We start from the raw sequence: 12,633 nt of genomic DNA on the forward strand, positions 1-12,633 counted from the left end.
CAAGTCAGAAGCCACTTCTTCTTTTTTTGCTTGCTGAAATACAGCATTACTTTGGGACAATTTCTTACTCATGAAATAAGAAGGCTTTGAAAACAATTGAAATCCGTAAGTTGTTCAATCTTTTCCTTTGAATGTGATGTGTTTTGTTTAATTATATACTCCTGTCTTGTATTATAATTTTTTCATTATTATTATTTTAATATTTTTGTATTGTAACTGCTTCCTTATAGGTTGACATAATGTTCTCATTAAAAAAAAAAACCGAATCATAGCGAGTCTTTTCAATGAAAGGAATCAAAAGATTCGAGTCACTAGGATGTCAGTCCACACACTACTCCCAATCAGAACACAGCAGCAGAGCTGAAGGAGCAATCCGTTGTTTATGTTTCAGTGTAGCAGCACCGCTTCTATGCTCCTCTTATCGCTCTGATCTCACTGTCCATCTCACTGCAGGTCGCTGTTGGCCTCCTACTCATCTTCATTGGTTAGTTTACACTTATGTCTGTTATTAAGTTTCTTTGAACGTATTCTGCTGTAATTTCATTGACGTAACACAGATGTGTTTTCTGTTGTTCCCTTCAGTGAAGTATGACCTGAATGATGTTAAGATACAGCCGAGGCTAAACACAATGAATGACGCGGCAACTGTATTTGTGTTCTTTACTGTTCTTATCAACATCTTCATCACAGCATTGGGATTTGAGTCTGGAGGGTGAGCAGAGTAACAACAAAGTCTCATTATTAGAAAATAGATTTATTCTCATTATTTACATAATTTTTATAGTTAATTGAGGAAGTGTCACTATAAGAAATCTGTACATCTATAAACATCTATCCCTTCTTTATTCTCACATCGGAATAATTAATAATTCTCAGACTGTATTAACTTTACATCTCATCCCTTTTTTCAGGGGCAGTGTAATATTTGAAACTGCACTCGCTCAGACCAGATCTTTAAACTTCACTGAAGATGTATAAGCACATAAGAATTGGCACTCAACTTGCCTTTTGTGTCATCAAAATGTATTTCCCGAACAAATTACTGGACATTGTCCTCCATATCATATCTAAGCAAAAAATCTCATGTGATATTTTGTAATGTTTAGACAGCACATTTTAACAAACTATGAATTTGTAATTTTCTCAGTTTATGTGAAGACGGCAGGCATTAAGGACACCTTTTTATTTAAGGAACACAATAGAGGTTATAGTGAAATGTTTGTGAATTTGTTTTGGTTATTGCATCTTTAAAGCAACACTACTGAAAACCTCATTGAGATAAAGCATATTTTTGTCCAGAAATATTTTGAATAATTTAATCAAGCTGTTTCATACAGTACATTTGACATTTGATTTGTTCCAGCAAAATATTTGGGATGTATTGATAAACCAGTTTGCATATTGTCTAAGATGAAGAAGTAAAAACAGTACATATACCTGAAATATCCTCCTGTACTGACCACCAGGAAAAAAAAGCCATGACATTGTCATTTCATGTCATTTATTGTTTAGAACATAAGAAAAAAAGGAAAAATAAAATGTTTGAAAAATTATATTTTATTCATATGTTATGCTATGTCCTCTATAGTAGGGGCCAGTTGCATAAACATAGTCACCACGTTAAGACTGTGTCATAAGAACTAGTTTGAGTAACTAGCAGTTAACCAAGTGGTTATCAGTCTTACTTTTCAGATTCAAATTAGTTTTTACGTAACTGACTTAAAAAAAATTATGACCAGTCTTGCAGAAAATAATTAGCCACAGGAAAAATAAAAAGACATGAATAGACATGTAAAGGCAGAAACAGTGGGATTCTTTTTTTCACCCGTTTTTTAAAAATCAGTTTTTATTACACAAGTTTTTATACAAAATTTTATAAAAGGATGATTCTCAACTATGTTATGAAAGATATAACGGAGTAATTTGATATACCATTTTGCTTTATGCTAGTTGTGTGTAAAATGAACAGGTTTTCCCATTATATACAATGTATCTATGCACTGTATCTAATTTGCATATTAATGTTTTCTTGGGGCAACATGTAATGAAAAAATTAGTGTAATAAGGGGAGTAATAATTGGCAAAATTTTCATAATAATATCTAATATTTCATAGGAATATTGATGTATAATTTCTTTCCCTATTCACTTGTGTCTCCCAAAAAGCGTAATAAACATGCTTTAACTCCTGGTGTCCTGACATGTATGGAATCCATGTCCTGTTTCGTAACAGAAGTCATATTTTGACATATTTGAAGCCCATAACATTTTCCTGAGATGTTGATTTATGAAAAACAATTATTAGTCAAAACAAAACAAAAATTTGTCAGATTTAAATGATCATTACAAAATATTATCATATTTCCATAAGGGTGTTAAATTGAATCACTACATTAATGTCAGCCATTTTAAAGACCAAGGAGAGGAAGTGGTCATGGTAAAACTGCCAAACATTTGGTAATGTGCTCTTTACAGGACATCCAGACTTAAATCAGTGACATTTAAGGTTTAAGGAAATTCACTAAAATGTGTCTGCAACAGAGGACAAAACCCCATAGCTGGGTGTCAGAAGGATATAAGAAATAAAAGACTCACAATTTTTGTCTTACTGAATCATCAAAAAATGCTCAAATCTTCAATTATTATAATTATTTATAATGCACAAGGTAGATATGATAATCATCATTAGGCCTTCCCAGCGTAATCATAGTTCATAATCATAGCATAATAGTGTAATCATAGTTGTAATGTCCGCGTGGCCGCTGGGGGTCGCTGTAACCGCAGGCGCTGAACGCCACTGACGCACAGACTCACTGCAGGAATAACAACATGGCGGACAATTCAAAAGAGCAGCTGCTGTCTATGCGAGTTTACAATAGCCTTCAGGTAGTTTACACATCTTTACAGACACACCACACACAGAAAATGACACATTCAATCATTTTCTGATGTTTTGCGAACTTTTTTGACCGGCTGTTTTGAGTCTGTAGTAGTGTTTTGTGTCTAATGAGCCACTAAGCTGCTAGTTTTGGAGCTAACAGATGTGTGTGCAATTAAAATAACAGATATTTTAAGATATTATCTGTTGTTCACATTTTAGGACACCACTTGTGTAATAGAAAAATACAGTAATTGATATAATGGCTGGTTTAGTTACCGTTTCTGTTATCAGGCTCAGTGTATGCTGTATATGAACACTGTCTGTTTAGCGAGTCTAAATATTGTCAGTAACACAGTAACTAGATGGGCTGTTTGAACTGTTGTATGGTCTGCTCAGAGTCTGGGCTGTCCTCTGGTGGATGGGCTGTACCTGCGGGAGCCGGACAGTGTGCAGGAGCTCCTCTGCTCTCCTTCATTACACAGGACAGATATACTCAAATGGATTTGCGCCAGGTCTGATGCATGATAGACTTCTAAACATGATTAGAATGATGCCAAATGTGTAGTTTGCAAATCTGTATACTAAAATGCCTTGCTCTGTTTGTGTTTACAAAGCATTTGTCCATCCCTAAAGGAGAAGTTTTCCACAATGAAATCAACTCAGAATGAGGATTTAGTTCAAGGTAATCCTTTGTATGAGTCAAAGACAATAAAAAGTTTATTACAGCTTTAATTTTAGTTTTCCCCCAAACATTAGAATGTCTGTTTGAATTTTATATATATATATATATATATATATATATTTATTTGTTTATTTGTTTTTCTGATCAAAAAACAATGACTATCGTACATTTTTACCATGATTTACAGAAGACACCCTCGAAAATGTCATTCAGCGTAACAATAGTTCATACCTGTATACCAAAAAAATCTTGTCAGGCAAGAATCATTAGATGACATTAAAAGACTCTATATAAGGATCACAAAGCAGCCCCCCAAATTAATTGTAATTGAATGAAAGTAAAATTTAGTATGATCTTATTTTTTTTATATATATTTTAATATATTGGTCAGAATAAGTATGTGGTTTCATTTTTTTCATAAATATAGCTGTTACTCTGATTATTTATTTATTTATTTGCAAAGAAAAGGCCCAACAAAGCTTGGTCTGCTCTTGTTTTTTTATTTATTTATTTTTTTTGTTTTGTTTTCTTGTGTTTATTGTTTTGTTGTGCTTTCTCTCTCGCACACAGAACTCACACGGTTTGGTTATGAAATGATGTTATGTAAAGCTAATGACCAGGATTTGATTAAGGTATGAAGTTCTACAATGTTGTTCTTTATACTGTCTAGTGCATTTTATGTAAGGAACAGAGTAGAGATTACTGTGAAATGTTTTTGAAAGTTTGATCTTTTTAGTTTCACTTGCACCTTTAGCAACACTGCTGACAACTTCATTGAAATAAAACATTTTATACAGAACATGTTTGAACAAGCAAAAAATGTTTGGGGATGGATTGATACTTGGTTAAGAATCGTATCTAATCATTTTAAATGCAGAAGGACTAAAACAGAAGGAATTCATCTGTCCTGTTGCGTCTGTTATATTTTCAGGGCCGTGCACCACCATTGCGGCAACTAAGGTTTCTGGAGCAGATTCTAATGGTGATTCAAGCAGACTCCTCCATAAACTCTAGGTATCTGACTTGTGCAGTTTTTTGTAACACTGATTTAACAACAACCTTGAGTCAGGCCCTCCTCAGGCCTACAATCATTTAAAGTGGTCTTGTTTCTCTGTTGTTTGTTTTGATGGATGTAGGCAGAACTCATGCTCTGGTGATGACAGTGTAAAGAACGATGATCTTCTTGGGGAGCTGATGTTTCAGGACCACTTATCTGACCTGGATATGCTCCTGAATCCAGTCTGCAACCCGTGGCCTGCGCATATCCGTGAACATATAATACGCACACAGTCAACTCGCAACAAAACAAACGGAAACCACAGTAAACCCAGCGATTTCATAAACAGGTCTGTGTGATTGTTATGCACCCATGTACAAGTTTTTTTTTTTTTCAAACTGTTGTCTTTAACACGGTTGTTATTTACTGGCATTGAAGGAGTGATCAACATTCCCGACTAGGAAGTCATGGAGAAGAAAGCCTGACAGAGGCCATGGCGCTGCTGCAGTCTACCCAGAGCACATTAGACGAGCTCCACAAAGAGGTGGGACCATCATGTGCCATTTTTCACATCTGATTTGATGTGTTTGGTTTCCATAATAGCGTGATCCTCTCTGCTCCTCAGTGTGAGTTCCTGCAGTCACATTCGTCAGGCTCTGCAGCTGTGCTGTCCCCCTGTGCGCTGAAAGTGGCCATCTCAGACATGTCTCTGCTCATGACTTCTTTCGGACACATCTACAACACAGACTTTAAGGCGTACTGCCAGAGAGCCCCTCCGGCCCTCAGTTCTGGTGCAAGTGTGTTTCAGTCTGTACATCAGCTCCTGCACACCTGTAATACGGTAAAGCATCCTACATCATTTATCTGGAGTCATTTAAAGGGATAGTTCACCCAAAAATGAAAATTTGCTGTGAATTTACTCACCCTCAGGCCATCCATGGTGTAGGTGACTTTTTTTATTCAGTAAAACCGTAAAGAAGATTTATTTTTAGCTGAAACCATGGTCCTTGGAAATGCATAAAATGCAAGTCAGTGGTTTTCGTCACTTTAAGAGTCAAAAAAATATCAGGGAACACAAAATTAATACCCGTGGCTCCTGACAATATACTGAGGGCTTATGAAGCAAACCCATCAGTCTGTGCAAGAAACTGAACTGAACAATAGTTTTGCAAAAGAACGCAAAGGATTCTTGGGGGAGTGCAGTACTTTTATGAAAGCATGCAAAAGTTTTGCGAATGAGTGATTAGTTTCTCTGGGGAGCGAAATACTTTTGCGAGAGAAGCAAATGTTTTGTGAGCCAACGCCAAGTTGTTCTGGGGAATGCAATACTTTTGTGAGAAAATGCAAATGTTTTGTTAGCAAACACAAAACATTTGCATTTTCTCAGTTAGCAAACTCGAAACAAAAGTTTTCTCGGAAGACCGCAGAAGCATTGAAATAGATTTTCTCACTTCATCTCATATTGTATCACCATGTCCACTTAGAGCCTCCGTAAATGTCCAAGGGCTGTCTGGAAAGTATCCAGCCATGTAATATGAAAAATATGAGATGCAATATGATGAAAACGGTCGCAGCTATGGGCAACTGGTGACTGGCAGCTTCATCACGACAATTCACCTGCCCATGCATCACGTCTCATGCAGAGGTTTTTGGCGAAACATCAAATCACCCAGGTGACTCGGCCCCCCCTACAGCCAAGATTTGGTGCCCTGCGACTTCTGGCTTTTCCCAAAACTAAAATCATTTCAGATTTCAGACCATCGATGAGATTCAAGAGAATACAACAAGGCAGCTGAAGGCGATTCCAACAAAGGATTTTGCAGAATGTTTTGATATTACATGGCTGGATACTCTCCGGACAGACCTCGTATATATTTTGCATGTTCAAATACAAATGTTTAGCATATTCTTCATTTACGTTTCAGGAGCTGGAGGCTCTTAAGCAGCTGTCTGAAACCTCATTGTCTCTCACACAAACAGTGCAACAGCTGCAGACAGACAAGCGGTACTGGTCTAAAGGAGAGAAGCACACGCTGCGTGAGTGTTTTCTTGGATGTCTTGGTTTTGAGCAAAATTTCTTAAACTTCAAAATAACATGTTTTTTTTTTTTTTTTTAGCCGAACGATTAGAGGAGCTAAAGAACAGATATGTGACTTTTCTCTCCCTTCACCAATCATAACCTCAAGGACTAAGCAGAAATCTACAACCTAGTTTGAATTTTAATTGGTAAAGGCATGAGGTGTAAAATGTAATAACACCACTATGCTGTGCACTGTTATGCAGATTTATACTAGGAATAAATAACAAATTGCTGTTTGTGAACTCCAAGACATTGATCAATAGGCATTCCACTTATAAAATTGCCTTCAAATAGTATACACTTAATAGTTATAAACTATAATCCTCTTTCTTTACAAAAGTCTGTTATTAGTATGTGTAGTAGCAAACACAAGCGTATCTTTCACTGTCAGTGTTTGATTTGCAATCATGTTATGACATGTTTTTTTTGTTTTTTTTAAATAAAAACTCACCTTATAGAAACGCGGGGTGTTTCTTAATTTATAGATAATTTACATTTGTGTAAACTTTAGAAGTTATTGTCTGTTAACACATTGGTGACACTAATGGGAGGGTCTTTCGATGTTTAAAAGCACATATTTTGGAGAAAGCCAGGAATTTTAGTGTAAAACATTTCTCAGGCTGAGCTGTTATGTTTGTGAGCTTCCTGTAACCATTTCTGTTGCTAAACAAAACCTGAAGCCAATGGAGAATCAAGCCCTCAATCAACAAGGAGAGGTGAGTAATAGATGTGTGCTTCCTAATCTTTTTCGTTTGTTTGTTTGTTAAATATGCTAGTTTCCCAAAAGCATTTTACAACACAGATAACATCTTGTAACTCTAGAGGCAATAATATACGTTTAAAATGAAGTAATTTGTTAAATATCTGGCTGTTACATGCAAGCACACTATCCACAAGACAGCATCCCCTCAGTAGCACCTAAGTGATGCTCATACTTCTGTTGAAAAGGTCCTTTAAGTGATGCTCATACTTCTGTTGAAAAGGTCCTTCAATTGTGTACAAGCAGTGCTCCGTGAAGTTTCATATTTGCTTAAGCTTTCAGTGATTCTGTCCTGTGGAAAGAACTTGACTTACTTGAGGAATAGAGATCTTTTGCTCCTCTTATCGCTATGATCTCACTGTCCATCTCACTGCAGGTCACTGTTGGCCTCCTACTCATCTTCATTGGTTAGTTATTATTTCTGGAAGGATTTTTTTCTCTGCTGTAATTTCATTTATGTAAGTAACTGTGTTTTCTGTTGTTCCTTTCAGTGAAGTATGACCTGAATGATGTTAAGAAACAGCCGAGGCTAAACACAATGAATGATATGGCCACTGTTTTTGTGTTCTCTACGGTTCTTATCAACATCTTCATCACAGCATTGGGATTTGAGTCTGGAGGGTGAGCAGAGTAACAGCGATTTTTTTTTTGTGTCTTTTTTTTCAGACTTTATCATTTAAAATGAGTATTTATGTCTGGACATCTATACTTTAGTCTTTACAATACATTAATTCTAATACTGTACTTTACTGACTACATCTGTTCTGTTTCAGAAGCAGCATCAGGTACTGCAGTCCCTATGAATAATATATAAGGACTGTGTTCACGTATTTACACACAAGAAGTTTTATTCACTGTAATAGTCAAAAACTTTTTCTGCCATCCTTTTGAGCCATACAGATAATATCATGTATGTTTTTTTATGGATACGTTCACTTTAATAAAGCACTAATATCTGAGTAAATATGTAATTTGATGTTCTTCACAAGCTGAATTTCCTAAGTTGAATTTCTAATATGTTACTGTTTATTCACTCCCTTGACAGCAATCAAGAAATAAAAAGATGAACAGTTTGCAGTGTAATATTAACAGACATTTGCTGTCCCTCTCCTAGAGCCTCTAAACAGTACCAGAAGCCTTTACACGTGTGGAAACAGTTCTGCTGAAAACTTGGTCAAAGGATTTAAGTCGATAAATACAGGAAAAAATTCTTACACAAATGTCACTTTATTAGATACCATTTCAAACCAAGTGGCATTTTTTTTTAAAGACAGTAAATGTTTTTCAAGCAAACAAATTTGAAATTCAATAAGTGTTCAATTAATTTGCAAAATGAGCAAAGCTTTAGTATAAACATTTGTTTGCACTGAGTTGTCATTATCAAAGACTAATTCTAATAACAATGATATTCATACATTGTATGTGTGGCTTAGGTTGTCCAAAAACATTTTTTCAATACTATATATGTATAGTAAAAAAGGCATTTTGGTAGTGTTAACATGTCAGGGACAAGCAGCAGTAGGATAGTAATGAATGAATTAATCTGTTTAATAAAAAAATACAATTTATATCCTTAATAATTTTCCACAATAGTAATAAGGAACTGAAAGCTTGTTATATTGTGAATATAGTCTTGGCTGAAAGGGTTGTTGCATTGCGCCTAACAATGTCCTTTAGCTGTAACTAATATTCACAAACTAGCACAACCTTGTGTACTTCATTGCTCAAATCTCTTCAGTTTTCAATTCAGCACCTTAGAATTTATTAAAAGGGTTTAACACTGAAAACAGCGAATTGAAACGGTTTAGCAAACAGTGCTCTACAGAATGTCCCATGAACACAAGCCACAGCAAAAGGATTTCATATACAATTCATAAGAAAATAAGCTTTAAAGATTTAAATGCCCCAACTATCATAAAAATTCAGAATTTTCTTAATATGGATAGTCTTCCACATCTGTACCTGTTTGATAATAAAAATGCATAAAGTATTTGAATAAAACTTTACGCATTATGCACAAGTTCATGGTTGTACGACAACTGGTACTAAACTTCACTATCTGTACTCACACAGAATATTATTTTTTAAGCTCTTATTCCAGGCTATATTTATGGTTGTTCTTGTACAGAATCAGTTTAGGTTGGGGCTGCTGAACATATTTAAAACCTCACCATTCCTCTACTGAACGCTTTTAAAGGGGGTCTCCTCTGCAGGCTCCATACATGTGTACACATAATAAAGAAACACAGCAATGATAAGAAACGCCAAGATACGAAGCCAGCCCGGCACACCTCCAGATTTGCTGGTCTCTGGACTGGATGGACCACGCTGCATGGATGTGGAGACTGACGGGCCAAGCCGAGAAGAACTCTGATAGGACATACGAGTTGGGCTGATAACCGGCCTTCAACATAGACAGGAAGGACATTTCATTGATTTTTGAGTGTTGTTATTATACTACAGTATTACAGCCAAATTGTAGTAACATGTTGTAGGAGAAGCCGAAAATAAGACAATTGTTAAATAATATTATTAAAAGAAAAACTCACTCATTGGTATAGCCTATGTTGTCATCTCTGTAATCAGTCAGATTTGACCTCCGTATGCTGAGGAGAGAAAGCATATATCCAGTTACATTTATGTGGAAACCACTTTTACGCTAAAAAAATAGATGAAAAGGGAATGAATGAATGAATCTCACTTGTGGGCAAAATCTGCATCGGTGACCTTTGACCTCCTTGTGCTGGGGAGGGATCACACATATACAATTACTGTAAGCATATCAGAAGGATATTTGTGATCTCAGCAAGACATTTTAATAGACGTTATGATTGTGATTTCAGATTACTGCTTAGGTTTTCTGTGTATGTTCGGTGTCATTATGTTGTATAACTTCAAAGTTTGAAAATACAACTTCCAATCGATTCCTGTTCATTTTTAATTCATTCTACAAAAATAGAATATGGAAAAAGATTTCATACCCTTTTTGACACATACTGTATTTGTTCTTGTTTTAAGGATAAACTTTTGTGAAATTTCTCAAGACTTTGATGTATCCTGTTTTAAGAATGTTTCAGTTATTTGTATTGGAAAATAAAAATACTGAGAAAGGTATTTATTTTTAACAACGCATGCAAAATTTCATACCATGACTTTATGAATTTAAGACTTTCTGCTCTGATTCGAGACCTTTTTAAGACCTTAAATTGTGGAAGGGCACATTAAGACTTTTTAAGACCTGCAGAAACATACTCAGGAAAATAAAATATGCTACTTACACATCACCAAATCCATCGTGTCTGGTCAGCTGTGGCTGCTGAATATGAAAAATGTCTTATTAATAGACTACATATCTGATGATATAACCCTTCAAGTTCAGTTCAGTTTTTACTTACGGGCTGATGATAGGTAATATATTCAACTTCCTCCTCTATGAAAACAAAAGCAAATTTTACAATTGTAATGCTACACTCTAAATATGGGGAAAGTCAAAGACTGTCTTTTTTTTCTTAAAGGGGTCCTATTATGCTTTTTCACTTTTTGAATTTTAGTCAGTGTGTAGTGTGCGTGTTTGGGCATAAAAAAGATCTAGAAACTTACAAATCTCAAAGTCCACTCCAAAGGGAGATATTTCGTTTTTAAAAAATCCCTTTTCAAGAACTACAACGAACGGCTCGTTTGGACTACAGCGTTGTTTTCCGGGTTTTGTGATGTCACAAAGCGGCACCCGGAACTAATCGAGTCGTTTGTGCCAGGATGGGGAGAAAGGTATTGTAATAATGTAAATTATGTAAAAAAATAATGCGTTTTTTGAACCACCAAGCATGAGAGCATATTCTAGTACACCCCCAAAACAAATTCAAGACATTGTAAAAGAGCATAATAGGACACTTTTAAGAGAAGCCTTACTTTCTTCCCGGTAGTATGTCTTGTCAGGCGAGGAAGGCTTAGCTTTTTTGCCCATGGCTTCATTCAGTTTCTTTTCATAAAGCTTCCGTGTGGATTCTGTAAAAACAAAACCGCCACCAAATCACAGCACAACTTTCCCCAGAGTCACTGAAAAACAAACACGCTTTAACGTGCTTTCCTGAGTTAGTGCAAAAATTTAATGAATTAAAAAATGAAGAAATTAAATTAAAATTATTTAAAGAAAAATCGTTTTTTACATACTTTTTTAAAAATTAATATCGTTTTTTATGACTATAATGTTACAACTTATTCTAAAAGACTAAAGGCTTATGACATACCTACTATGGGTCCATGTTTAATGCCATATTCATCCAACAGCTGACTGATCTCCTTATCAGATTTTCCACTTAATGAGGACATATCTGCAACAACAGGTTTTATGTTAAGGTTTAAGATTACAAAAAAAATTTTTTTTTAAATGAGATGACTCATAACAATTGTTCGAGCATGTAGGTAACTCGCGTTAGTAGGCCTACTGGTTGACTGAGAAACGTAACGTAAAACCAAGCTTATTTTATCTCTATAAAGAGTCTGAAAGAACAAAACCAATCTCTCATTGAGAGATACAAAAACCAGCACTGCATAAGAATGAACAAAGTGCCAGACTGCTATAACATCTGGGGCTGAATGTCACACATGTGCAGCCTGCAACAGTTGGAAACTTCAAGAGGTAAGTTAACGTTAACATAACGTTACTCTGAACAAAAGACACGTCCTACGCAAAGATCAAACGAACATGGCATCTTCTGTCAGATTAAAGAAAAAGCATTTGGGAGAAAAGGAGCACAAAAGCGTTTTTCAGGTGTACAAAAGGTCAGAGAAACCGATTTCTTGGGATCGCGCTAGCACGCGAAACCACTGACTCAACTTCAACAACGCATTTAGCATGACTTAGGATAGAAGGGTGAGCAGTAGCAAGAGTTTCGTGTATGTTCTCGCCTATACATATACCTTTTAAATTAAAAAATTAAATTTAGTCATAATTGAATTACCTGAACCGATCCCAGGACGTTAAAAAGGCGCTTTCCTGAGCTGGGCGTGTCGCGCTGAAGGAGGAGACGCGCATCACTTCCTTACGCCTGCAGTGACTATAATATGAGGTTCCATTTGTGTCAAAAATGAGTCGACTGCTTTGTGCTTTGTACTATACATTTGTCTTTGTCTACAGTCATTGCCTACTTGTTCAGGTAAATCAGTATATGTAGGCATGTATGTTGTCTGTTGATGTCGTCTTAATCTGTCGTCCTGCCTGCTTTTTCTCTGTC

The 12,633-nt window shown here is 35.8% G+C and overlaps 2 protein-coding genes and 1 long non-coding RNA gene across 4 annotated transcripts; 2 read left to right on the forward strand and 1 right to left on the reverse strand.

Moving 5' to 3' along the window:
- Positions 1-392: 392 nt before the first annotated feature.
- Positions 393-1,589, forward strand: LOC107712728 (uncharacterized). The gene is made up of 3 exons (XR_001636821.1): positions 393-484; positions 583-712; positions 912-1,589. It is a non-coding gene; the product is annotated as an uncharacterized LOC107712728 (long non-coding RNA).
- A 1,176-nt stretch (positions 1,590-2,765) lies between these two features.
- On the forward strand, positions 2,766-7,084 carry LOC107712722 (HAUS augmin-like complex subunit 7). The gene is made up of 10 exons (XM_016518053.1): positions 2,766-2,885; positions 3,277-3,392; positions 3,495-3,562; positions 4,133-4,194; positions 4,494-4,576; positions 4,699-4,908; positions 4,998-5,103; positions 5,185-5,400; positions 6,485-6,596; positions 6,677-7,084. The coding sequence occupies exons 1-10, from the start codon at positions 2,829-2,831 to the stop codon at positions 6,736-6,738; spliced, it is 1,092 nt and encodes a 363-aa protein (XP_016373539.1). The 5' UTR covers positions 2,766-2,828; the 3' UTR covers positions 6,739-7,084.
- Positions 7,085-8,711: 1,627 nt separating this feature from the next.
- Positions 8,712-12,440, reverse strand: emd (emerin). Of its 2 annotated transcripts, XM_016518056.1 has the most exons (9): positions 12,361-12,429; positions 11,831-11,899; positions 11,647-11,730; positions 11,309-11,404; positions 10,795-10,829; positions 10,678-10,715; positions 10,101-10,142; positions 9,949-10,005; positions 8,712-9,803 (listed from the first exon to the last, which is right to left on the reverse strand). In XM_016518056.1, the coding sequence occupies exons 3-9, from the start codon at positions 11,726-11,728 to the stop codon at positions 9,578-9,580; spliced, it is 576 nt and encodes a 191-aa protein (XP_016373542.1). In that variant the 5' UTR covers positions 11,729-11,730; positions 11,831-11,899; positions 12,361-12,429; the 3' UTR covers positions 8,712-9,577. The 2 variants fall into 2 exon arrangements, with proteins under 2 accessions (XP_016373542.1, XP_016373541.1); XM_016518055.1 differs by lacking the exon at positions 11,831-11,899 and having other exon boundaries at positions 12,361-12,440.
- Positions 12,441-12,633: the final 193 nt, after the last annotated feature.

The sequence above is a fragment of the Sinocyclocheilus rhinocerous genome, unplaced genomic scaffold (assembly GCF_001515625.1).
Source record: "Sinocyclocheilus rhinocerous isolate Xijiao unplaced genomic scaffold, SAMN03320098_v1.1 scaffold418, whole genome shotgun sequence".
Taxonomy (NCBI): domain Eukaryota; kingdom Metazoa; phylum Chordata; class Actinopteri; order Cypriniformes; family Cyprinidae; genus Sinocyclocheilus; species Sinocyclocheilus rhinocerous.